Source organism: Sylvia atricapilla, chromosome 15 (assembly GCF_009819655.1).
Source record: "Sylvia atricapilla isolate bSylAtr1 chromosome 15, bSylAtr1.pri, whole genome shotgun sequence".
Lineage (NCBI taxonomy): Eukaryota > Metazoa > Chordata > Aves > Passeriformes > Sylviidae > Sylvia > Sylvia atricapilla.
In genome coordinates this window covers 15,091,571-15,116,116 of record NC_089154.1, presented here as the reverse complement: position 1 = coordinate 15,116,116, position 24,546 = coordinate 15,091,571, and the positions used below count along the sequence as shown (strand labels likewise).

The window sequence follows — 24,546 nt, the reverse complement described above, 5'->3', positions numbered from 1 at the left end:
TGACAGCAGAGGCATTCATTTAATCACTTTACAACAAGGAAATCTATAGACCCCATGGAAAATTTACAACCAAAATGGAGCTAACGTGACAAACGGCGCTCATGTAGCAAAAGCAGAAAATGTCAAGTCTGCAAATTCAACAGAAAGGTGTTTTAGTGGCTTTGCCTCCTCGGGCTCCAGTTTGGGTTTGACCATTTCAGCCCTTCCCCGGAGCTCACGTCCGTCTCGTCTTCTGTTTCTTGGTCTGTCTCTTGGCATCCTCTGAGCCCCCAGTGTCAGAGCCTGTCTGCCCAAGGGCACGGACCCCCTGCAGCCGAGCTGTCAGCTGCAGCAGCAGGGGAATAAGCTGGGAGATAAACAAAAAAAAAAGGAATCAAGTTGTGGTTATAATGGTGCGTAAGGTCGGGATGGTGTGGGTCTTTAGACACGGAGCCCGTAACAGAATCTACTGCACATCTACAGAGACATCAGAATATGGCTGCAAATCTTGGGAAGGAATCAAACCAAACTTCTGGGAATTTCTGATCCCGAAGTGATTGTCTGAGAGGAAATCAAACTGCACAGACAAATTTAATTTCTCTTCTTGGTAAGAGAGAAATCCAGTCGTATTAGAAAAGACTAGAAGAGCACAGCTTGATAACAAGGACACAAGGGGCTGTGTAGCAGGTATTTGTATTCCTCTTGAGAGCTTTTGAACTAGGGAGGGTATAAAGGGCAGGGTATAAAGCTAAAGAGACCAGACTTGAAGATTTGCAAGACTTTTTCCAATCTGAAGCCAATAAAATAATTATGTTCATTCCTATTATCACTGAGTCTGGTAATCTGAATTTTAATGATGCTTATTTTTTTTTTTTCTCAGAGCAATCAAAAGAAAAGAAAATTCAGCCACAGGACAGGAACTCACTTTCCCACTAGCTTTTTTAAAGGAAGGTAATTGTCCAAAAACATGGCTATAATTGAGGCTTTTCTTATAATATATCACCTAAGGGGATTGTGGCTGCACCTCTGTCTGGATAAAAACCCAAGAAAGCCTCCCTCAGCACAGTGTAACCTCTCCACTGACAGGACAATATCTGGGTTGGAGCAGAAGCAAAAGTGAAAGCCTGGCCCACCTTGTCGTGGTTGTAACCAGCCAGGAGCAGGAGCAGTGTCAGCGGTAAGGCGATGTACGAGCCTTGGGCAATGTCCTGTTCAGGCAGCTTTCTCTGCAAACAGGGCAAACAGGGATTTCACTGGGGTTTTTTTGACAGTTGACTCTGAAATCCCTCAGCTCTAAGAAACAACAGCAATAGGATCATGAGGCATATCCAGCCCTTCTCATCTGACTTCTTTCCAAGTGCTGTTCTAGGGTTTACTTTACTTTCCACTCCAAAGCCACCCTCTGGATCAGTCACTCATGCATTACCCCTTCCTGAGGTGTGCTGCTTTGTGAAGCCACTGATGGGCAGTCTCCAGTGCCAGCCAGCCTGGTGTGCTCTGATTTACCTGTGCCATGCTGCCCACACCTGTGTGACCCCACTGCAGCAGCCGTGCCAGCACAGAGCCTCCCAGGCACATCTGCATCCTTCACTTCCCACTGCTGTTCCATGTCTCCTCCTGTTCCTCTGGCAGCTGAACACACAGCAGATCCAAACTGATTGTCACTCTAAGAGCACTCATAACCCTCTTTATACTTATACTAACAGAAAACTTGGCCAAGAGCACCAATACATGCAGGTTGTAACACCAAACACTGCTCCCAAGGTGAACACTGGAACATGGAAATATTCAGTACTTACAGTGGGACTGAAGACCAGTGTAATGTGTTTATGATATCCAATGGCAGTGAAAGAAACTTGAGGCAGGGTGTAGTCATACTGTGACTTAGACAGGGTAGAATCCAGCAGCACCACGTAATTCTGTGGGTAAAAAAATACACTACAGCATCAGGAGCAGTCCCAGACAAAACTGCATTAAAGGCAAAGGTCAGTTAAACAAGGCTTCAAACCTTCCAAGACACTGGTTAGTCCAGCCTGAGTACAGCTCTGAAAGTATACCACAAATTACACTTCATTGTCTTTAGAGGAAAAAAAATAAAGTGATCTAAGCTAATTTTCCAGCAATATTCTTACCTCTCCATCTCGGAGGAGTGGTGGGAAATGAAAAAACAGGGATAGGCCTAAGTTGACTGTATGAATTGGGTTGTCAAGATTTTCACTCTTGTAGAGCTTCACCTGTAAGTGAAGAAGAAAGCACAAACCAGGTTATTTCCAAGCCTGCACCACAATAGATATTTCAGACATACCACATCTTCAGGGATAAAAGCACTTCAAGATTCATCATGTGTTTATATAAACAGAGTTGTCAAGTAAGAACAGCTGGAAATGTTCTAATCTGGGATGTGAAAAGTCACAGAAAGAGGCTTTTTACAGAACTTGAAATAACTTAGGAAGAACTGCTGTCTGACATTTTCACACACTCAATGTATGGAAAGCAGTTTGTGCTGCTGAACACAAAACTGCTCTCACTTGTGTCTGGATCCAGTCCTAGCACATCTTTCAGAGACAAGAATGTCTGCACTGGAGGCCAGGATGATGACATGCACTCAATAACAGCTCACGTGCAGCACATGCAACACAAGACCCCACCTCTTATGAAGTAGGCCCAGGTTTGGATAACTTCCATATAATCAAATTTTGACATCAATTCCTATTTGCTTAGGCTGAACTGCAAGGGTTTAAATTTCCCCAGGAAGGTGGGACACAAGCTTCAGGGGCTCTTCAGTAAGGTGACACATTTTCCTTCACACCTTCTCTGAGTGTTGGATCCTTTGGATGCCTCCCAAAAAACCCAACAGCTCAGCAGTGAGATCTTGGCAGGTGAGATGCATAATCAACTCGTGTGAAAGAAATCCAAGCACTGCATTTAGATTTGTAGGTAACACTTCATGGAGCTTTTAAACCTGAGATATGACACAGTAATTCCTACCCTGCTAACACCTCTTGCTGACACTTCCAGCATTTGCTCCCCAAGCCAAAATGATCAGAGGTGTTCAGCAAGTTTTTTCAGACCACAGAACAGTTTTGAATTTTGAAAATTTCAGCTCTCCTATTTGTCTCATACTGTCTCTTATTATGAACTTTTAAATTTGCATGTCCTGTGGTATCACTGCTTTCACATGGTGTCTTCAGGTTCTGACACACAGGGCAAAAATTTCAGATGTTTCAATAATTAATGCAGTTCTCTGATAGAAATGACTCATTTCACCCTTGCTCTCTTGATCTCTACAGACAGAGCATCCCTAATCAGGGATATAAATCCCAAAATGTACAGGTCAACCAGAGAAAGTGTTTCTTAAACATATTCCCATGAAAAATGGAAACATTAAAGCAAAGCATCAGGAACACTGCAATCTTCATTCTAACTGGAATTCAAATTCACCTTCATTAAACTATTAGTTCTAATTTGAATTAAATGTGTACTCTGGCTACTGAACCATTTCCAGTGACCCTGCAAAAAATAAAAATCCCTGTGAAAGCAGAAACAAATACACTTGACAAAGATGAAAGGCTTGAACTTACACACAATGTGGAGAGATATTCAGAAGCTGTAATCACATTTCCACTTAAATCAAACTGATTGATTTGCCGGAACGCTATAATATTAACATCATCAATGTCACTGTTCCCAACCTGCAATGGAAAACAGACTCAGGCTTTGACCAACACAGGAACAGTTAACACAACACAAATGCTGCTGATCATTTAAAAACAAAAAAAAAAAAGGGATTTTTGTTCTATACTAAGCACATGGAAGCTGGAAAGCTTTCCCACTGCAAGCCCCTGCTCTCCAGAGTGCACAGCCTGCATGAGGCTCATGAAAACTAAACTAAAAATGGAAGTCTCAAAAGAACAAACTATTCTGGAAAAGGCTGAGCTACATCCACAGGACTGCCTTTTCTCAGAACACTGGTCTCAGGACTTTACATCTGTGCTGACAGATGAACAGAGATGTTTATACAGTCGATTAAGGTGGAATTTTTAACAAGATTCCACCAGTTTTCAATTCAAAGTTATTACTGCATTTTATAAAGACTTGTTAGTCCAAATTAGAATTTCACCTACATCAAGACTGCATGATTTGAACCCAACAACAATATGCATCAGTCCATAACTAAATACAACTGTAGGACAATATGGCAATTTCTGATGTCCTCAAGCTACCACGGCTTTGTTCCACATCACAAAGAAATGTTGAAAGGTATTCCATACATTTATTCTCTTATTCCTGGGTGCACAGTTTTCATGAATGTGAAAGAATCCTTTTCACTTGTTTACTATTTGGGCTTTATCTCCCTTCAGTTTTGAGCTATGGTGCTAACACACAATGAGGAGCCTGTTTTTAAGGAGCTAACTTGCTGAAATGCACTTGTCTAAACAGAATGTCCACATTACATTGCTGCTGACAGAACACACAGGATATGCCTGGACAGATCCATTCCATATTTATGTGATGCTAGAAGAAAAGAGAAAAAATTATTACCTCAATTGCCCGACGCTGTGGTAAAGCTCTTTCAATGTGATCGTTGCCTTCAGCTTTGAGCTGGACATGATACACACAGCCAGGCTGAAAACAACATTCAGGTGATAAATCCCAGCACTGAGTAATACAGACTTTCATTTTAGAGAGCAGTAAAGGGAATTTTCTAACATTCCATTTAAGACGCGCCACCCAAACAGATTTAACTCCATGCAGTTAGTTTTCCTTATCTCAGATAGAAAACTTAATAACACTATTAGGAGTGTTTATTGTCAGAAAATAAGCAAAGGCTATACAGAACTTTCATTAGCCTGTTACAGCACAGTATTAAAAGAAATCATCTGCTGTGATGAAGGAAAACACAGCATTAAAGCCTGACCAAACGCTGCCTTTTCCTTCAGGAGATTGTTGACTCCTGACATAATGGTGCCATAAATTCATACTTTACATTCATGCTGTGCAGCCAACATCACACACCCAACATGCTGCTAAAAATAGGAATCTTCACAAGGGAAACTAAACACTTCCCTGAATTCTTTAGCCTAAGAAACTTCCCTGCTGCCCACTCTAGCACTGACCAGGGGATTGTGTTCTGTCCCTCCAGCTGCTCAGTGTTTCTGGAGGCCAGCACAGTATGCTGCCACAGCAAGTCCACAGACTGACACAAGTTTTCCTTTCCCCCTTTTATCAGGCTCAGTGCTCACTACACGATTGTGTTTCTTCACACAGAGAGACTCAAGGGAGTCTGAGTTAGCAAATGTGATGTGAAAACAGAAACCAGCAGCTACTGAACAGAACCATTTCACTTCTGTCACGCTGACAGGAAAGTAAATGAGAGAGCCTCCTGCTCCTTACCCGAAGGCCACGGAGCCTGAATTTCCCCTCTTCATCAGTTATTGTGTCTTCTCCATAGATGCTGCAATCCTGCTGTCCCACAGCCTCCACTGACACTCCCTGCTCAGGCTCTCCATTTAAAGAGGAAACTGTGCCATAACAGCTGAAGGTATAAAGAGCACCAGTTGCTGGTTTAATGCATATTTTAAAGACATTTTATTGTTATAACTGATGGGAAAAGTACTTAATGTATTTACCACAGCACTGAGGATAAAAGGGGTATTTATGTGTGTGTGTAAAACAGTTTAAATCATTAACATTTGCTGCAGTTCAGAGCACAAGTGTAGGAATCCAAGTTCCCTATTCTCCAAGAACAGCAGTTCTTTCTTACCCCTGAGGGCAAGGAAAGGAAGGACCTTGAAGTCAGATATCTGAATTGGTACACCATACCTAGAATTGTCCTCTCCCACTGGACAGAGCACAAACCATTTCCACTGCCACTGAGACAGTGCCATGTGCTCTTAGCTATATATCCACACCCATAAAAAAGGCAAAAAAAAGTACTTATACACAGCACATTTAAGTTAAATTGAAACTTGGAAAGTCTCCTCCAAACCTGCAAGAACAGAGGTGTGCTGGGAGGAGACACATTTGGCACAACACATCCTGATACAGCCCTTAGCATTTTCCAGGGATTGCAGCTCCACTGACCTGTAAGCTGTTCTGTAACCAGTTATCTGGATTTTGAGATTTTGTCCTTCCTGCACTTCGATCATTTGTGATGATGGTTCGAACCGAAATTCCTTCATCATGGGTTTAAAGTAATATTGCCCTGGGCTCTGCAAAGAGGCACAAAACAAGCTGTTCACTCATCAAAAAACTCGCCAACTCCAAACAAATGTGCTTTGCAAGAGCTCTCTAAAGAGCTGATGTCCTCTGCTCCAGCCACAGGTTAAACCTGTCACAAAATGTGAGCAGTGAAAAACAGGGAGCACAATGGACAATAAACTGATTGAATCTCACCTGATGACAAAGTGTTCAGAGAGAAAGGAAACTACATCCCTAAAACCTTACAAGACCTCAAGGACAGGAAAGTGACCACAAAAGAAGGATGTCTGCAAAGCAACTAGTCAAGCATGTCTACACACATTTAGATCAATAACGTAATTAGATTTCCTTCCCCCTAAAGACTCTCCAATGATCATCAACAAATTGGCTTGTTTCACGTTCACAGACTGCAAATTAATAACAAAGATCCATCAACATCATCTACGACCTGTTGGGGAGAAAGAAACCTCTCGCTGTGTCAGATTTCACAGCTTTCCCTTGCTAAGGTTTTAAGTGCTGTTCATTCTCAGGGATCTGCATTTCTCACTGTGGGTTAGGGTTCCAAAGGACAGCTGCCACTCCAGAGAGCCCCGTTTGGGAGGGAACACAAAGGAACACAGCCTCACACACAGCCAGGCTCAGAAGAATCATTTCAACTCACCAGGTTGGAAAAAGTCAGCATGCCATTGTCCTGTGTGAGGAGGTTGGACCGAAACACCCCTCCACTGAGGGACAGGAGAACTCCAGCAAGAGGCTGGTCATCCTCTGACTTGATCTGTTTTGGAAAAAGCAGCCATTTCAAGCGTAAGTGAGGGTTTCTCTATGGAGAAGGGTTCAGCTGAAAAGCCCCTTGCAGGGTGCACAGGTGAGCAGCCAGCTGTGAGCAGAACTAACCACATCTGTGCTGCCCCTCCTGCCAGAGGCCAGGGCTGCAGAACCTCTGCTGCCAAGGCCTGGCCACTGCCAGCCCAGGGGACACCAGGTGCCACCACAGCAGCCACTCTCCACCTCTCCACAGAGCACAGAGAGTGGCCAAAGACCCCAAAGTACCCCAAAGAGCTAATGGAACCATCAGCTGGACCAGACTACATCTACACCCTGAGGGATAAAACTCATTAAAACAGCCTGGTCCAACTCTACAAAAGCAAATAAAGCCAGTCTTGTGGACTGCAGGCTCCAACTTTCACTCTATAAACCTTGCAAAATATCTTCTGGATGGCAAATCGTGGTCTACAACTGAGCTCATCCACTGAGATTCGTCTCCTCGTGACAAAAATTATTATCCAAACAATAATAAATTATCCCAAAATCCCACACTCATTTGAGTTTGGAAGACAGAGATTAACTTTTTGTCAGTCCAGCTCAAACTACACACACTATTAATTCAGAACATTACCTCAAATGTCACCCCAGCAAGAGCAAAAGCTTTGAAGTCTCCAACTGTTCCCTCTACTGCAGTCAGAACAAAACCTTCTTTCTGAGCAGTGATGGTGTATTCCAAGTCACTGTGGAGTGGCCCAACACTTCAAACACAAGGAGAACAGGATTTGTTTCAGAAAAAACCCTTGGATATCACATACACGTTTGTCAAGTAACCACTGCATTTTAACTGAAGAATCCAAAGGTTCAAAAGGAATCTGTTCATTACCTGTAAGTGCCTTTGTCATCAGTGAACACTGTGATGAGTGCAGAAGTTGCTCCCTTCTCACTAATGACAATCTCAACACCTTCCAAATCAGGATGAATTTGCCCTTCCAGAAATAAGCCTGCTTTTCCATGAATCTCTATCAGCTTCCCAGGACAACTCTCTTGGTCATTGTGAAGGGGATTGAAGACAAAGGAAAAGGTCAAAAATACACTTGACACTCTGGCTTGCAACTAGAGCTTAACTACTTCCAAAGAAATCACCAGGTGACCTTTTATCTTAAGATATCAATCCTCACAATTTCATGGCCTCTTAACACATCTTACCAGTACCAAAATGAGTAACTACATTTCAAAGCTATAAACACACCCCAAAAAAACCTTACAGATTTCTGAAGTGGTTGGAGGTCTCAGTGAGTCACATCACTGCAGCCACATGGAGACAATGGCAATCAAACTTCCTTCTGGCCAAATGGGTTTTGACCACTTTTTTGAGTTTAGATTCAGGTGAGCATTTGTCATGTTTAATAACATTAAGCAAAATTTTATTTCCCTCCCTCAAATGCATTCAGAACATGCAAAAAGAGTCACATGAAAAGAGGCATTTAACATTTCCTAGTGATTTCAAACAAAGTATGTTCAGTTAAGAACCTGAGGACAAGATGGACACTGACCTAACAAGCAGCATCAATAACTGATGATAATCCTGACAATTCTGAAGTCTGTTTTTTTTAATGAATATTTTTATTACTGTAATCTAGTGGGAAAAAAAAAAAACCTTGAACAGAAACTTGAATTTGGTAACAAATTCAAAATAGAAACCTTGTTTTTACACAACCCTTTTTCTAGGTCACAGTACTGTGAACAAGTCTGAGAATCTGGTGTACTACCCAGAAACCCAGACTTCCTCTTGTGCCAGGTGGTTTTTCAGCACTTGGAAGAATATTCTGCTGGTAAAAACTGCACCTGCATCCTCTATCAAGTAATTTCTAAATTCCAGAATTAAACTGGCCCAAAGAAATAGCTGCAACTGAAACTTCCCTAACATTATTTTCAAGTTGTTCATGTGTTTATCCACACAGATACATTTCAACCATAAAAATCTAATCCTTTCAAACAATAAACTATTTATATTTACCTCCACTAACAACTGCTTCCACGTAAGGAGGGTAGAAGAGCAGCTCTTTGGATGATGGTGTCACAGTAATTTTCTCTCCAGACCTGCAAAACAAAAATAAGATATAATTAGCAGAAAATTGAATTAGCAGCTCTCATGTAGAGCAGAATGCATCTAAATACTCCAAGAAAAAAAAGTACCAACAGCAATCTAAGCAAAAATCTTATTATGTGGTATTAATGCTCCTTGTAGCTCAGATTCCCCAAAGGCACCCAGCCAGCAGCTCTGTCCTACCTGGAATTGTACCACTGTTCTGTCTGGCACAAACCCCACACATCAGTACAAACAACACCCCTGTTGCCTCAAGTTTGCCTGCTTTTCACTGTTTGCATTTTGTTCTCACGCAGCTTCAAGTAAACTATGTATGTTTCCAGAAAATTATCTTTGTTGACATCTCCTCTCTAGGAGGAGAAAGATGATTGATGGTGATGCTCACCAACAAGGTCGAAGAGGTGGCTACCTGTGTAGCCAATCTTGGCCTGTCTGTAAATTTGTATATATTATGAAGTCAGGAAAATAAAGTAGAAGCTTTTCCTGCTTGAGCTCCTGCTGCCTGCCTCGTCCTTTGGTGCTCCTAACAGCAGCCGCAAGTGTGACCTCTGTCACACACACCTTGCCCACTGGAGCTTGCTATTACCTTGCCCAGTATGAAAATTCATACAAGAAGGGTCCTTGGAGCTCCTCCACCATTTCCTGCACTGGTGGCTTTGTGCCCTCCTCCTCCTGGCCCTTCTTCTCCCTCTCCTGCCGGCGGCTCTCGATCTCCGCCAGCTGCTGCTCCCGACGGAGCTCCTGGACAGATTTCAGGGGCCCCAAAACTAAGGCAGGCTCACTGTCAATGGATGACCTGAAAACATGGACAAAAAACCAAATTCACCTCCTGCCATATGGAGAGAGAAGAGCTCGTTGGATCTGTTAGTTATCACATTTACACCACCGCAGGTAAGTCCGAGGATATTTTTTAAACACATCCCTCTTTAACTGCCCTGTTTATTCTGGTAAGAGCACAGCAGTGGTAAATTTTTAGGCAAAAGGATCAGTTTGCCAGAGTATCCTTAACAAGGACCTGAACTAAAGGAGAAAAACAGGAATGTCAAACCTGAGAACAAGCTTAATACAGAAAGAATGAATTGCACAAAATAGATAGAAAGACTGCTAACTTGTTTTTCAGAACTAGGAACTTTTGTCTCAGAACCTACCTCTCAGAAGCAAGGAGAAAATAACTTTTATTACACATAAATACTTCCAAGAGACAGCAATTTCCAGGAAAAGCTCTGAGTTCTCACCTATCTGCCCTAGATATTTGAATTACCCAGCTATTTTGTCACTGTCCACTGAACAGATGGCTAGATAAATTCAACCAAGTTCTCAGAATCAGCTCAGAACAATGCATTTTGTTTCACTCTCCCTGACATAACACCCCCTCTTTTCTAGCATTTTCTTCTAGACTCCAATGATCCTTTGTATCTTATCTGCCTCTTCTCCAGCAGTCTGAATTCTCAGTGAGGACTGAACCAAAATGATCACAATCACTTTTCCTACAGCCACTTCAGATTACCAGGGTAGTTCTGTCTCTGCTTCAGTCTTCAATTATATTCTAGTTTGGCTTTTTAAGAGACATAGTTACTGTTGCTCTATCACACAAAGTTTCATCAAGGTTTTATATTCTCTCTCTGCAGTCCAGACACAATACAGAAAAACGTAATTATTTTTTGTCTGAAAGCCTGTTAAAAATTTGTATAGGCACACAATCTCAAGACACTCAAAATAAATTACTACAGTCTTATCTTTAAAACATACCAAACCATTATAAAGAACTGGTGAAAATCAGTTTTGGTTAAGGTTGTTTAGGGTTTTTTGTTAACTGGAAGGGAATGGGTCACAGCCATGGATCTGGCACACAGAGCTGTAAAAACAACTGACTTGCTTTTAAACCCAGAGCTACTCCCTTTATGCTGATGGCACTTCACAAATTGGACTTCAGCTGGAAAGCTTGAGGCAGGATTGATCAGAGATACCTGTGGCAACTAAACTGCAGGATTGATCAGAGATACCTGTGGCAACTAAACTGCAGGATTGATCAGAGATACCTGTGGCAACTAAACTGCAGGATTGATCAGAGATACCTGTGGCAACTAAACTGCAGGATTGATCAGAGATACCTGTGGCAACTAAACTGCAGGATTGATCAGAGATACCTGTGGCAACTAAACTGCAGGATTGATCAGAGATACCTGTGGCAACTAAACTGCAGGATTGATCAGAGATACCTGTGGCAACTAAACTGCCTTCAGAGCACCAGCCAATAGTCTGCAAACACCCCACAAGCTGAGAAGGTGGGGACAATATTCACCTCCTCACCAAGCTGTTTTTAAAATCCTAATGGCTCTCTGCTGTCTCAGTGTCTCCTTTCCAGCTGCTGGAGTAGCCCAGTAGTAGAAGTGATAGGGTCATTAATCTTGGAGAACTTGAGGCAATGCTCTGCAGGAAATATTCTCTGAAAAGATGTTTTCTGCATTCAAAAAGGTTTGAGAACCCATAGTCTAGAACAAGTAGACACCAGGAGAGTATCAATAAAACACTCGTCATTATCAGACACTTTCAGGCAGATTTGGCACTTCATACAATTAAAGCTGTTCACAAATCAGTGCTCCCTAGTGAGCCGTCTGTTCAGCTAAACATAAATTGGTGCATTAGTGTGCAATCACTCTGCATGCTTTTCCTTTAATAACTCTCCTCACACTAGTTACAATGCTCTAAAAGCAGCAGATTCTCATTCTAGGAAAGAAAAAGGGGAAAAAATAGATGCCAATGCCTCAAAGAGCTCAGACCTAAGTTAAAACAATACCCTCCGAATTCTGAAACCTCAGTTCACTAATGCATATAAAAACTCAGAATATCATTCCTTTTTACCAAGACACAAAAGTAGGGAGGGCCAATGTTGAAATTATGAGAAAATGCTCAAAATGTGGCTGGATTTATCTCTCTCCAAAGTACTCAAAGCAGATCTCAGCACCAAAAACCTCTTGCAGCCTAGGCTAGGACGCCATCCCCTCAGAAAGCAGCCACTGCAGCACTAAAACTGGAATAAAGCTTTATGAGAGAAATGCCATTTTCTTCCACTTTTTATAGCCCCACGATTTCTTTGTCCTTACTTAATGGTGACAGTCACATCCATCAGTTTATCAGTTACAATGGTGCCAAGGACGTGGTGGCGAACTGCAGTGAGAGTCAGGATACTGGGAGAGGACCTGCAAAGCAAAGGAACAAAGACATGAATTCAAGGTCCCCCTTCCCAAATTAGCAAATCTTACTTAGCAGAGTCTGTGCTCCCACCCCTGAGATTGAAATCCTTTGTAAAAGATGATACAGAAATTATACAGCAAAGCTGAAGGGTTGGGATGGCCATCCATTGGAAAGGGAGCATTTCCCAACTCCAAAGCAATTCCTTCCTTTGTGCCTTCTGCTTCCCCTCAAGCTAAAGCTCATTTGATTGATTTCCTATGTCAAAGTGTCATTAAACACATCACCAGACCACAATCTATAAATAACTAATTAAACTTGCCTGACCAAGGAAGATCAGCACTGCTTACTTCTGATAAGGGTAAAATGTTTATTCAGCTTGCAAAAAACGGGGTGAGCAGAATCAAATCACCAGAAGGTCACGGCACCACTGACATGCAATAAAGCCTCTTAGTAATCTTACTACCCCATCTTTTGCCTTTCAGCTCTCAGAAGAGACCAACAGTTTTCACTGAAATAACTCTTCTCTCCTACAAAGCAAACCCAGACAGAAAGCTGACAAAAATACCCATCTGAAGTTACTGAAGCATCTTTAAACCCTATGATCAGTTGATTTTTATCCCTTTGAAGATAGAAAGGACAAAGAACACATGGGATACACCCTGCTAGAGCCTCCCTTTACACATGCTGTCCTGCTGAAAGCAAGGAGAGGGGAGCTCCATGGAAAACCCCTCTGGCAGGAGGAAGGGGAGGAACAGTCACACTTACGTGTCATAGGTGTAATAGTTGTGCTCAAACTGGTGGCAGGAGCGTGGGGTCACCTCATACACTCCTACAAACAAGGCAAAGAAAAACTGAAAAGCTCAAGTTGGCTGAATTCCCCAGATCACAGGAGAGCAGAGGTACAGAAACAACAACAAAGTTTGACTGTGTAGCTGCTGCCTTTCACACAGACACCTTTAATGTGTCTGACAAATAGAACCCATATGGATGAGATTATTTTAACATGATCTTCCTTCATCAAAGATTAAATACTTCCATCATCAAGAAAAAATAACAGTAACATTTCAATTCTGGAATCTAGATTTGGTGAAGGACTAAGTATCAGAAGAAATGGAGAATTCTACAAATTGGAACAGGTCATACAGATATACAGATGTAATTAAAACAATGCCTTTCAGAAACCACAACAGGTTTTTTTTTAGTCCCCAGTAGTATTTGCTATCTGGTAATTTTTCACTTTTTAAACTAATATTTTAGTGCTGTTACCTGGCTTTGAAAGACAGAATCTATTAACTCCTTTGGACAGGTTATAAACACCAACATTCTCTGGTCCATTTCCATCTTGATAGAATTCCTGTGAAGCCACAGCACAATTCACTATTAATAACTACCATGCAACAAAATAAAAACAGTATTTGCCTAGAGATACATCAATGCCATCTCTTTTGTCATACATCACAAGACCATTTACCAAACTTAAAAGACAAATCTTGAAGCTCTCTATGAACATCCACATTCCTGTGCTCTGTGACCCTCCAGAGACAGCAGAAAACCTTCATTCCAAGCACAATCCTGTCCACCTTCACAAGGTCATTAGAAACACACAAGAACATATGTTTCCTACTTACCAGTGTGATTGCATGAGAAAGGGAACACCTCAGCATATATCCAGTCTGCCTGAATTCCACTCCTGACACATCTTCCTCCAAGACTTCCAATTCCAAAGACTTATTCTTCCAGCACCAGTCTTCATGCACAATGCTTACTGGAACATACACCACACAAAGCATTTCAGTCATGTAAAACTGACTAAATAAGGGCAGGTTTAGTGATAGAAAAAGCTTGTGTCTCTCTAGCTCCCCTGACAATAATCCTCAAATATAAATACAAGACAATGCCTGTAATAACAGACCTGGCTCCCAGCACTGCAGCATCACCAGGAACACAGCACATCCATCAGGAAAGCTGTGCTATGCAAAGGAATAATGAAGCCTGGAGGACATCCCACCTAACCCAGATTAAACCTGGTGGAAAGGTGTTCTCACTTCTGTATAAAGAGTGCAATCTATATCCTCCTTCTACATCTTTCCCTGGAAAACAATTTACTTTCACAGGCCAAGGCAGGCTGGCCAAAATACACACTGTTCTTAGGAGCAACAATCTGGAAGCAGAACTGGAGTGTGCTCCTGTTCTTAGGCTTGGGATAAGCTAGTTCATGATAAAGCCCACACCAGCCACACAGACCCTAAAACTCAGGGGAGCAATAACCTTTGGGTTAAACATCCAACATTAAGAAAACCTGAGGCACTGTTTTAAGGCATTTTTCCAGATTCTCTCAATCTCACAACGGCGCCGGGCACAACTGCCACGGTAAGAGAAGTGCTCAGAGGTCACAAACCGAGCTGGGAAGCTTCCCCCCGGGCAGCTCCTCCACTCGTACCTTTGTACTTCCCCGGGAGCACGGCCTCGAAGGTGAAGGGCACGGAGTCGCGGCTGCCGGCCGGCTGCAGGCTGCGCTTGTCCCCCTGCCGGCTCAGGGACTGCAGTGTCACCGTCAGGTCACCGCAGGCGTCTGCCAGGGACACACACAGCGTGTGAGCCCACGCCCCAAACCCGCCGCCGACACAGAAATCCCGCCCAGCACATGATAATTACAATTAAACTTGTCTCTTAGGCACGTGTGGTGTTCTGCGCTCTGCGGGATTTAGAGATTGTTAATGCTAGTATTTTATCTAACGGCAGGAAAAAACCTGAGATCAACATGAAATCCCTGGGTTCACCACACTCTGCAGAGACTGAGGAGCCCAGGGAACATCGGCAAGACAGGACACAAAGTGCAGGAGGATTCAGAGAGGAAAAAGGAAGGGTAAAAACGGTAAAAGTCAGGCTCCAATCATCTGCTGAAATCTGGGTAATCAAGGAAAACAGCAGGAGAGAGGAACCTCAGACTAAAATAAAGACAAAAAGCTTATGAAAGAGAACAGACATTGAAAGCTGCTGCCAACAGCCTGAGCATCTATCCTACAGTTTTTTACATGCACTGCTTTTTCCCCCTTTTATTTGTAAACTTCTTTTTCACCTTCAGTACTTCTCTGACTGATGTACAGTACCCCAAACAGCAGTCAGCACCATTTCCTTCCAGAACCCAGCCATCTTCTGAGGAAGGAAGACTTGCTTATCCCTAGCAAGTATTAGAAGTAGGTACATAACTTTACTCCAAACTTTGTAAAGTATGTAAAACATGCTTTTTTTCCATGTGCTGCAAGTTACATTTACTTTTCTGCTGATGGGACTAACCACAGCAAGTGTCTTGAGTGTTAAGTTCTCCATCCCAGTGCCACTTCACTTTCACAATGGACTTACCTAAACAAGAGATCTTCCCTGAGACAGATGCCAAAAACTGAGAGAAGGTCACATCCATCACTGGTCTGTCAGTAACAGTGACAGGGAACATTTTGGGTTTCAAAGCCAACCCTGCTCTGGTCTCAGCCTCTGGAATAATGACCTGGAAGAGTACATGGCATCAAGGCATCACCACCTTTCAGGCATCAGCCCAAAAACACCCCCTCTGCTGTCTTCAATGCATTTATCAGAAATTAGAAAATGGAAATCTACTGTAAACCTCAGGCAAAGCAAAACCAGCCTCTCCAACATGCTTTCCTAAATTTCAAATTCTTCTAAAGCACCATGACAGCCCTACAATGAAGAAATGAAAGCTCATTCTTACCTGAATATTGTATGTACCCGATTTTGCCCTGAAACAAAAAGCTCCCTGAGGGTCAGTTTCTGTTGTAACCAGTGATGCTTTGTCTTTGTCTTCAGGTATCATGGTCACCTTGTATTTACTGATCTGTTTGACTGTGTCAGGGAACCGAGTAACTGAGATGTGGCCACACACACTGAACCTATTAAATAAAAGCCAGTCATCAGAACAAACATCTTGATTTGACAAAGATCATAAAAAACTTGTTTTAGAACTTCCTTGAAAAGTAAACCTCACTATGTTGAGGTACTAACACAGGACTGTACAAGATTTCTCCTGAAAGAGAGATTTGCAAGCAGCTTGCTTCTCTCTTCCCTGCCACAAACCCAATCACTTCAAGCCTTTTTCCTTCTTTTTTTTTTTTTTTTTTTTGTGTTTTTTTTTGTTGTTTTGTTTTGTTTGGTTGGTTTTTTGTTTTTGTTTTTGTTAAGCAGGCAATGGATTTGGGACTTTCTCTCCTCAGGTTTTAAATAGTTCCAAACGTTTTGTGTCAAAAAGCTCAAATATGATAGGTAATCCACTGGAATTTCCTCAGAAACATTCAGCTCCTGACAACACTACACCAGTCTGGGCATGGCACAGGAAAGAATCACCCATTTTCACAGCCTCATCCACACACCAAACTGCATTTTCACCCTGACACCAGTCCTTACCCTGTTGCAATGATGTTTGCCAGCTGAGGTGTATTTGGTGCAATCTTCACAGTCACAGTATCAAAGAAGAGGTGTTCTTTCCTGGCATGAATGGTGTATGTACCTGTGGTTATGTTCTCAAGGCGGAAAGAGCCATCAGCTTTTGTCTTCACTGTAACAAATAACGAGAGTGAAAAACCAGAGCATATGTTAATCTGATGTGCCAGCAGATCCAGAGGGCATGCACTGCTTTAGGCTAGTTTTAATTCATATGACACAACAAATATGAATATTTTATGGTTTTTTACTAGATGAACCTTCATTTCTGTATTTCAAAGTACAATCTGCCATATGGTTGAAAGCAATTAAGAGATTTTCAACCACCAAACAAACGAACATTTAATGTTCTCATCTAAAGCAGAAAACGCAAAGTTTATCAAGTGCATGTAATCCACTTTAATTTTTCAAATAAACTGCAACAAAAGCAGTGCATTATGCTGAAGGGTTAATTCCACACTAGTCCTGGAGCTGAGTTTAATAAAGGTTTCCCTGTAGCAACAAAGATCTAGAGCACTGCCTACCTTTAATCTGATTGTTCAGAGTCACAGTGGCATCAGCAACTCCTTCTCCTTCAGGACCATTCAACACCCTGCCTGTGACAGAGAAACCCATCACATGGAAAACAGGCTGAAATGGGAAAAAATTCACATCAGTCTTGACTCAGGAAATGCAAACACACCTACAGCAATCAACACCAACTGTTTCCTATCCACACACATGGTAAAGGAAACTTATTTACAGCTCTAGGAAAAAAAAAAAATGTACCAGAATAATCACAGTGAAAGTACAAACTGATTTCCAGGCATACTGTTCCCCTAAGTACAAAACACACGTTCTCAGTTGATCTGCACTGGTACAGCTCAGAGGGCTGCACTCACAGACTGTAATGCTGTGACACAAGGCACTCTGCAAACCAGAAAAACCTACAGGCCCTTCCCCAGGGATGTGACCATCTCAACAAGGAAATAAAAGCAACCTGGAAGATTGCTGCCTCTTTCCAACAGGGACATAAAAGTGAACACAGCAGAGAGCTTTGCCCTGTTTTGTTTCTTCCTTGTGAAAGGGACCAAAGTATAGCAACACAGCACGGAACTAGAAACTGTCTTCTACCTGCTGGGCATAAACAAGTGTCTTCAACTTCTTACAAAGAAGCTTTTCCACAAAACAGCTTCTTTCTGCCAAATCAGTTAGGCTTTTATAGGAATGAGTGGCAGAAAAGGATTATTCCTTCTGCAGGGCTCACCTCGATCTGTAAACTGTCGTGCTCTACAAGGAATTCCAATCTAGCTGGAGCAACATCAAAGGTGATCCTCTCTCCCCTGTAGAATGGGATCTGAAAGAAGACACGTGGCTTTCACTCCTAAGCTATGGTGACAGAATGGTTCTCCTCTACCATTTTTCACGTTCTTATTGCCATCAGACACTTCTACCAAGGGTCAAATGAGCTGCAAAAATTACTCAGAGGCATGGAGACACAAATATGAGCAATATCTCAAGACTGATGTAAACCATGTTATTATCAGACAAGATGGAAAAGTAACCCCCTAGTCAGAACACAGCATATTTGGATGTGCAAGAGCTCACAGACAGGAGACTGTATGATTCTAGAAGGATTAAAGGAATGAGAGAAGCCTGAATCCCATTTGTAGAGCACACAGACAGAGTGCAGGACCATGACTCCAGGCAATGCAGAGAATGTGCTCCCACACCATCCAGATGTAAGAGAATGAGAAAAAAGGAACAGCTTTAAGGAGAGGAGGTGGCAATAGCACGCTCTGGTTTAGAAAATGAAAGTTAACAGCCCGCTGAATAGACAAGCAATGAATTTCTAGTCACCTACCACAGTGTATTTCCCACTTGGCAGAGAAAGAAAGCTGAAAGATCCATCTTCTTTTGAGACAACATTGCACAAATAGGATAAAGACTCATCTCTTGACTGGAACCCATCCACAGGAGAAATGTTGCAGCCCACAACATCCTGCAGTAATAAATGCAATAAAACTTTTTGTCTCAAGGAGAACACAGAAAGTAATTGGTGGGGAGGGGGGATACAGGAGGGTTCAAAATACTCAACTGTGAATGAGTGCTGGAAAGTATAAAACCATTTTAGAGGCAAAGTTTGATGACATGGCTTAAAATTCACATACAGGTAAAAGAGGAAAACAGCAAATAATCAACTTTATGGTAATAAGGACAGAACATTGGGAAATTCAACATCCCCAAAACTCTACCAACATCTTAACTGACTTCAGTTCTGTGGACAGAGTTAACATTGTAGAACAGAGCTCAGCTCCACATGACCAAATGTCTCACAATCATTTCTTAACACACTCCCAAGGTGGCAATAGAAGCTGTTGAACTTTGTCTTCCCATCAAAAGGGCAAAGAGTAATCAAGATGTCAAACTGAAGACAAATTACAGCTACTGTACAATGAATTATGAAATAATTCCATGGAGGTCACGTTAGATTACAAGGGGGAAAAAAAAATCACATGAAAGAACCAAATGCAGAAATACAGTTTGAGAGGTTGTACAAACCAGTGAAGGACAGATGTGTACCAGGGACTCTAGAAGCTATTTGGTTCTTGTTATTTATACACACTCATATTGAAAAGGTCCTGATGAAGCATTACCTCTTTAGAGACTGAAGAAGAGAAAAGCAGAAACATGACCCCTTTCATGGGCTCTCCATCACTCCTGACAGAGCCAGAGACGTTGTAGCCTGCGACAATCAGGGGGCTGGCAGCGTGGGCGTTGGCACTTGTCACCCGCACCACTGTCTTTGACTGAAACACAGGAACAAACACCTCCTTCAAAAGCAGCCATCGAGTCTCATTTACAGCACATAAAGAATAATCAGACTGCACATTCAACAATAGGAACAGAAGCCAGCACAGCTCAGAGCGTCCCCAGGCTACTCAAGACACTAAGACACCAAAGCAAAGATACTTTCTAAACAGTACTTTTTCCTGATTTAGGAAAAATCAGGATAGCAGAGCTCCTCAAAAAACAAGCAGTCCGGGAGGAAGGATTTGAGTTACAATATTCTTGCAAAATGTATAGGATCAGAAGATGGAAAGCAAAAGCTCATTTGCCAGTCCTTCCCTTCACTATGTCCAAAGTGGGTCTGCAGGAGGCAGTTTCTTGATTTCCTGAGTGAGATGGAGAAAACCTCCAGTAACCCTGCCCACAAAGGCCCCTCCTCACACTAACTGATCCAGACAAGCTCTAGCAGATCCATCCTCCCTAAACAAGAGCTTCTGCAGGTTCTGACCTCTTTCAACATCCAGGTAGGATGCGACGCAAAGATCTCATATTCGCCAGGAAGCACTTTGAAGAAAGCAAACCTGCAAAACAAGAAAGGGATTATGTCTCTTCAGAAACAGCCACAAACATCTGTCCACAGAAAAACGATTCAGACTCTATTCACACGTTAGGAAAACTATTTCAGAACTCTTAGAGTCGCAGTCAGTATGGCTGCATTGAAAGGATCCTGTGCAAATGAAGAGATGAATTAAGTATGCACACCCACACTCACTTTCCTCCAGGTTGTGTAATAGTTGCTTGTATGTTTATGTCACTGCCAGCATTTCTCAGTACAACCTGAACTCCAGCAGGACCTAATGTCTGACCTTTGCTGAGGACCTGTCAAAATAAAAGGAAACAGAAGTATAAATGAATGAAAATAACATGTAAAGCTGAATCTGAATGTTTTTATGAAGACTGAATTAGCATAAGGTGGAATAAATAAAGAAAAAGGAGTCTAACCTTTCCATTCACAGAAAATCCTGTGAACACAAAGTTAATATCACCTCCCTTTGTGCAAATGTCATTAATGCCATCCACATGGATGTCTACACTGGTTGGTTCTGGAAGAGAAGAATGATGAAACAGCATGATAAATAGTGAGAGAGCAACCACAAAGAAACTCTGCTTCAGCTTTACACAAGTGTCACAGAAATGTAGTAATTCAAGCATGGCAAGGGATTTGAAAGTCTTTCTTCAGTGAAATTAAAGCACCCCCAAATACTGATGCTGAAAATCCTTTTTCCCACCTCCTGCTGCAGCCATACTTGTCAAAACCCCACATTCCTTCAAACCAGTTCAAGGGTTACTTTGTCAGTGTCTACCCTCAGCTTGACTTTCCCCTGGTACAGCAAGTATATTTCAGTTTTTAAACCATGCAGTAAGGTTTATAGGTTTGGAAAACTGCTCCATTTTCCCTGCCAGCTGCAAGTCAGAGATAAGTCCCACACTGCAGATCCAGTGCCCTACTGTAAGAAGACATACAAGCACTTACCAAAACTCCACCCTAGGGGAGGCTCGATTTTAAGAATGAAATCCCCCTAAAAAATAAAAAGCAACATCTGTCTTCATCGATCTAAACTCAATTCAGCTAAAGGATGAAAGTCAGAACACGAGCATCATGCTGCAGGGAGAAACACAAGACTCCAGTGTACCATTCTCCACCTCTCTCCTTTCCCCCTGCCTGTGATACTCTGCTCAAAGAATAGGCTGGGATGCTGGGCTCACACCCAGCCACGAGCAGAAATTGAGTATCACCGTGTTTATCCTGCTCCCAGCACAAGCCTGGCTCACAGAAAAGCAGCTCAGTGCCAGAAAGTGACATTTCCACTGGGCTGTACTCAACCATCCTGCCCAGACACAGGATAAGAAAATTCCAATCCTTTAAAAGGCTCTGACCCAAAAGGGATCAATCAATAGAGGGATCTTCTTGCTTCCAGAGAGCACCACGTGTGTTCTGCCACATATATTCTGAGGTGCATCCCTGGAGAGGCTCAAAGGCCTAAGAATGAAATCACCAGGATCAGAAAGCATGTTGCATTCTCAGATTGGGAAGGGAAAGAATGATTTGGTGGCTGGACTAGATGACCTTTAAAGGTGCCTTCCAACCCAAACCATTTTGTATTTCTACTTCTGAACCCTAAGTTAACAAGCTCCTTAAAAGAGCAAAACACCTTGACCATCAAAGAGTATCTTGTATTCAATTTAATTTGAATGTAAACACCTTTCCAGTCTAAGCAGACATCAAACTAGCTGATACATTCTGAGCTTTCTGGATCATTATCTCCTTAAAACATTTTTAGTATCTGCAATAAACCATTCAGGTTCTTTTCAATTCAGTCATACCAAAACACCTTCTCCTATACATTTACTTCCATTTCTATAGGTAAAAATGTGAAAGCTTTATCCGTGGTCTGTAGGAGCCTGTAGTTTTTGTGCAGTATTTGTACAGCTACAGCACACAGCTGCGGGCAGGAACGCTGCAGGCACTACAACCAACAGCACAAATGCAACACTGCAGCTACAGTTACCCGGCTTTTCTCTTCATAATTAGCATTGGGAAATGAAGTCGTTGCATTACAAAAAAATAAAAAGTTGAAACTCTGATCCAAACCAAACTAAAGGATGTCCCGACTCAAATGTTTCATGGGTGGGTGTTGCTCAGAGAATTAATCTATCGGCAGACGGAGGCAGCTGTTGCCCTCAGCAGAGAGGGGCCAGCGCAGGGATTTGTGTCTTACCTTGTCATACAGGGGAATCATGAAATACCCATTGTTCGGAGCACAGTCTGTCTGGTATTTCAGAGTACCGTGTTTTGTATATAACTTAATCTAAAAGAAGCAAACAAAACAGACACAAAGATATTTTAAAAAAGGCGAGGAGCGCTGGAACCAGGCACTCTGTGACCCAGTGCTGTCACACAACAGCAGCAGCAGCCGTGCAGGGGGCAGCAGGACAGGGTTTATGGCAAACAGGCTGCAGAGAGCCGGGCTAAAGCAGCTCCACCGCCACCTGTGACCGCGGCCCGGGTCACCAGGCAGCCGGGCCCGGCGGGGCGGCGGCGCCCACCTCGATCAGCGAGTAGTTGATCTCCACGTCGGACTTGACGAAGCCGCCGCAGCCCACGACGATGTCCTCGGAGGCCCGCGCCAGGGCGCAGCACAGCGCGCAGAGCAGCGCGGCCGCCGCCCGGGGCCGCATCCCCTCACGGCCGCCACCGCCCGCAGCTCGCGCCGCCGGAAAGGCCGCGCCGCGCCGCCACAGCGCCGCCCGCCGGCCCGGAGGACTCCGCCCGCTGCCCGGAGGACTCCGCCCGCCGGCCCCGGAGGACTCCGCCCGCTGCCCGGAGGACTCCGCCCGCCGGCCCCGGAGGACTCCGCCCGCTGCCCGGAGGACTCCGCCCGCTGCCCGGAGGACTCCGCCCGCCGGCCCCGAGGGCGCCGCGCCGCCACAGCGCCGCCCGCCGGCCCGGAGGACTCCGCCCGCCGGCCCGGGGACGCCCCGCTAGACACGGCCCGGCCCCGATCATATCCCGCCTCATATCTCCGCCTCATATCTCCGCCTCATATCCCCGCCCTCATATCCCCGCCCTCATATCCCCGCCCTCATATCCCGGCCTCATATCCCTGCCCTCATATCCCTGCCCTCATATCCCTGCCCTCATATCCCTGCCCTCATATCCCTGCCCTCATATCCCTGCCCTCATATCCCTGCCCTCATATCCCTGCCCTCATATCCCTGCCCTCATATCCCGGCCTCAAATCTCCGCCTCATATCTCCGCCTCACATCCCGCCCTCATATCCCGCCCTCATATCCCGCCCTCATATCCCGGCCCGGCCCCCTATTACAGCCTCATATCCCAGCCCTGCCCCGATCATATCCCGGCCCATATCCCCGGCCTCATATCGCGCCCTCATATCCCCGCCTCACATCCCCGCCTCATATCCCGGCCCGGCCCCCTATTACAGCCTCATATCCCGGCCCATATCCCCGCCTCATATCCCCGCCTCATATCCCCGGCCTCATATCCCGCCCTCATATCCCAGCCTCATATCCCAGCCTCACATCCCGCCCTCACATCCCGCCCTCATATCCCAGCCTCATATCCCAGCCTCATATCCCAGCCTCATATCCCAGCCTCATATCCCGGCCCGGCCCCCTATCCTAGCCTCATATCCCGGCCCTGCCCTATATCCCGGCCCCATATCCCTGCCCCATATCCCGGCCCTGCCCCATATCCCTGCCCCATATCCCTGCCCCATATCCCAGCACGGCCCCAGATCCCGGCGGTGCTTCCAGCGGGGATTATCCGTCCCCAGCCGCACCTTCGGGCCGGAGTAGCTAATGCAGGAGTAGCTTTGCAGGAGTAGCTAATGCCCAGATCACTTTGACAAAAGAAGTTGTCGTCTTCAACGTGTATGTTCTCACCTTTTGTGAACGTAATTAAGGTCGGATAATTTCTACAACAGAAGCTGCTCAATAAGGAATTTTGTGTTTCAAGCATTGCGCAAAGTTGTGTCAATATAAATATGCATCAGATAGGCGGAGACTAGGTCTTAGGTGGGCGCGTTCATGTAAATTTTACTGCGTTAAAATATATTGGCGCTACCCCCTTGGCGTGCTGAATTTGTGGGAAAAACAAACAATGTCTCCTTTCTAAAATCCACTCAGTGTTTGTGCTCAGAGAGCTCCTATCACCGGGGGCTCCGCCTCAGGCCGCGCTGCCGCCGCCGTGGCCGGACTTTGGCCGCAGCGGGACGGGCCGGGGCCGGACGGGGCTCCGCGGTGCCGCCGTACGCCCGGCGGGATCGGGGCTGTGCCCGGCGGGACCGGGGCTGTGCCCGGCGGGACCGGGGCTGTGCCCGGCGGGACCGGGGCTGTGCCCGGCGGGACCGGGGCTGTGCCCGGCGGGATCGGGGCTGTGCCCGGCGGGATCGGGGCTGTGCCCGGCGGGATCGGGGCTGTGCCCAGCGAGAAACGCCGCCGAGCGCCGGGCTGAGGGCTCCGGGCCGAGAGCACCGGGCTGAGGGCTCCGGGC

The 24,546-nt window shown here is 44.4% G+C and overlaps 1 protein-coding gene across 1 annotated transcript; it reads right to left on the bottom strand.

The window, feature by feature from the left end:
• On the bottom strand, positions 1–22,751 carry LOC136368216 (BOS complex subunit NOMO1). The gene is made up of 31 exons (XM_066330327.1): positions 22,577–22,751; positions 22,249–22,338; positions 21,003–21,048; positions 20,471–20,571; positions 20,241–20,347; positions 19,977–20,049; positions 19,336–19,488; positions 18,543–18,680; positions 17,946–18,035; positions 17,224–17,329; positions 16,664–16,814; positions 15,975–16,152; positions 15,611–15,752; positions 14,688–14,819; positions 13,876–14,012; positions 13,514–13,601; positions 13,013–13,076; positions 12,157–12,252; positions 9,639–9,848; positions 8,963–9,045; positions 7,829–7,988; positions 7,577–7,703; positions 6,842–6,955; positions 6,064–6,191; positions 5,374–5,515; positions 4,522–4,605; positions 3,561–3,671; positions 2,112–2,213; positions 1,779–1,898; positions 1,113–1,205; positions 1–346 (listed from the first exon to the last, which is right to left on the bottom strand). Exons 1-31 carry the CDS (start codon positions 22,706–22,708, stop codon positions 215–217), a joined length of 3,630 nt encoding a protein of 1,209 aa, XP_066186424.1. The 5' UTR covers positions 22,709–22,751; the 3' UTR covers positions 1–214.
• Between the last annotated feature and the right edge of the window lie 1,795 nt (positions 22,752–24,546).

Coding starts and splice junctions, on each gene's coding strand:
- LOC136368216 (XM_066330327.1), bottom strand. CDS start 22,708: ATGCGGCCCCGGGCGGCGGCCGCGCTGCTCTGCGCGCTGTGCTGCGCC. Junction 22,339..22,576: donor TCAACTACTCGCTGATCGAG/GTGGGCGCCGCC, acceptor TGCTTCTTTTAG/ATTAAGTTATATACAAAACA. Junction 6,956..7,576: donor TTGCTGGGGTGACATTTGAG/GTAATGTTCTGA, acceptor TTTCCAAAACAG/ATCAAGTCAGAGGATGACCA.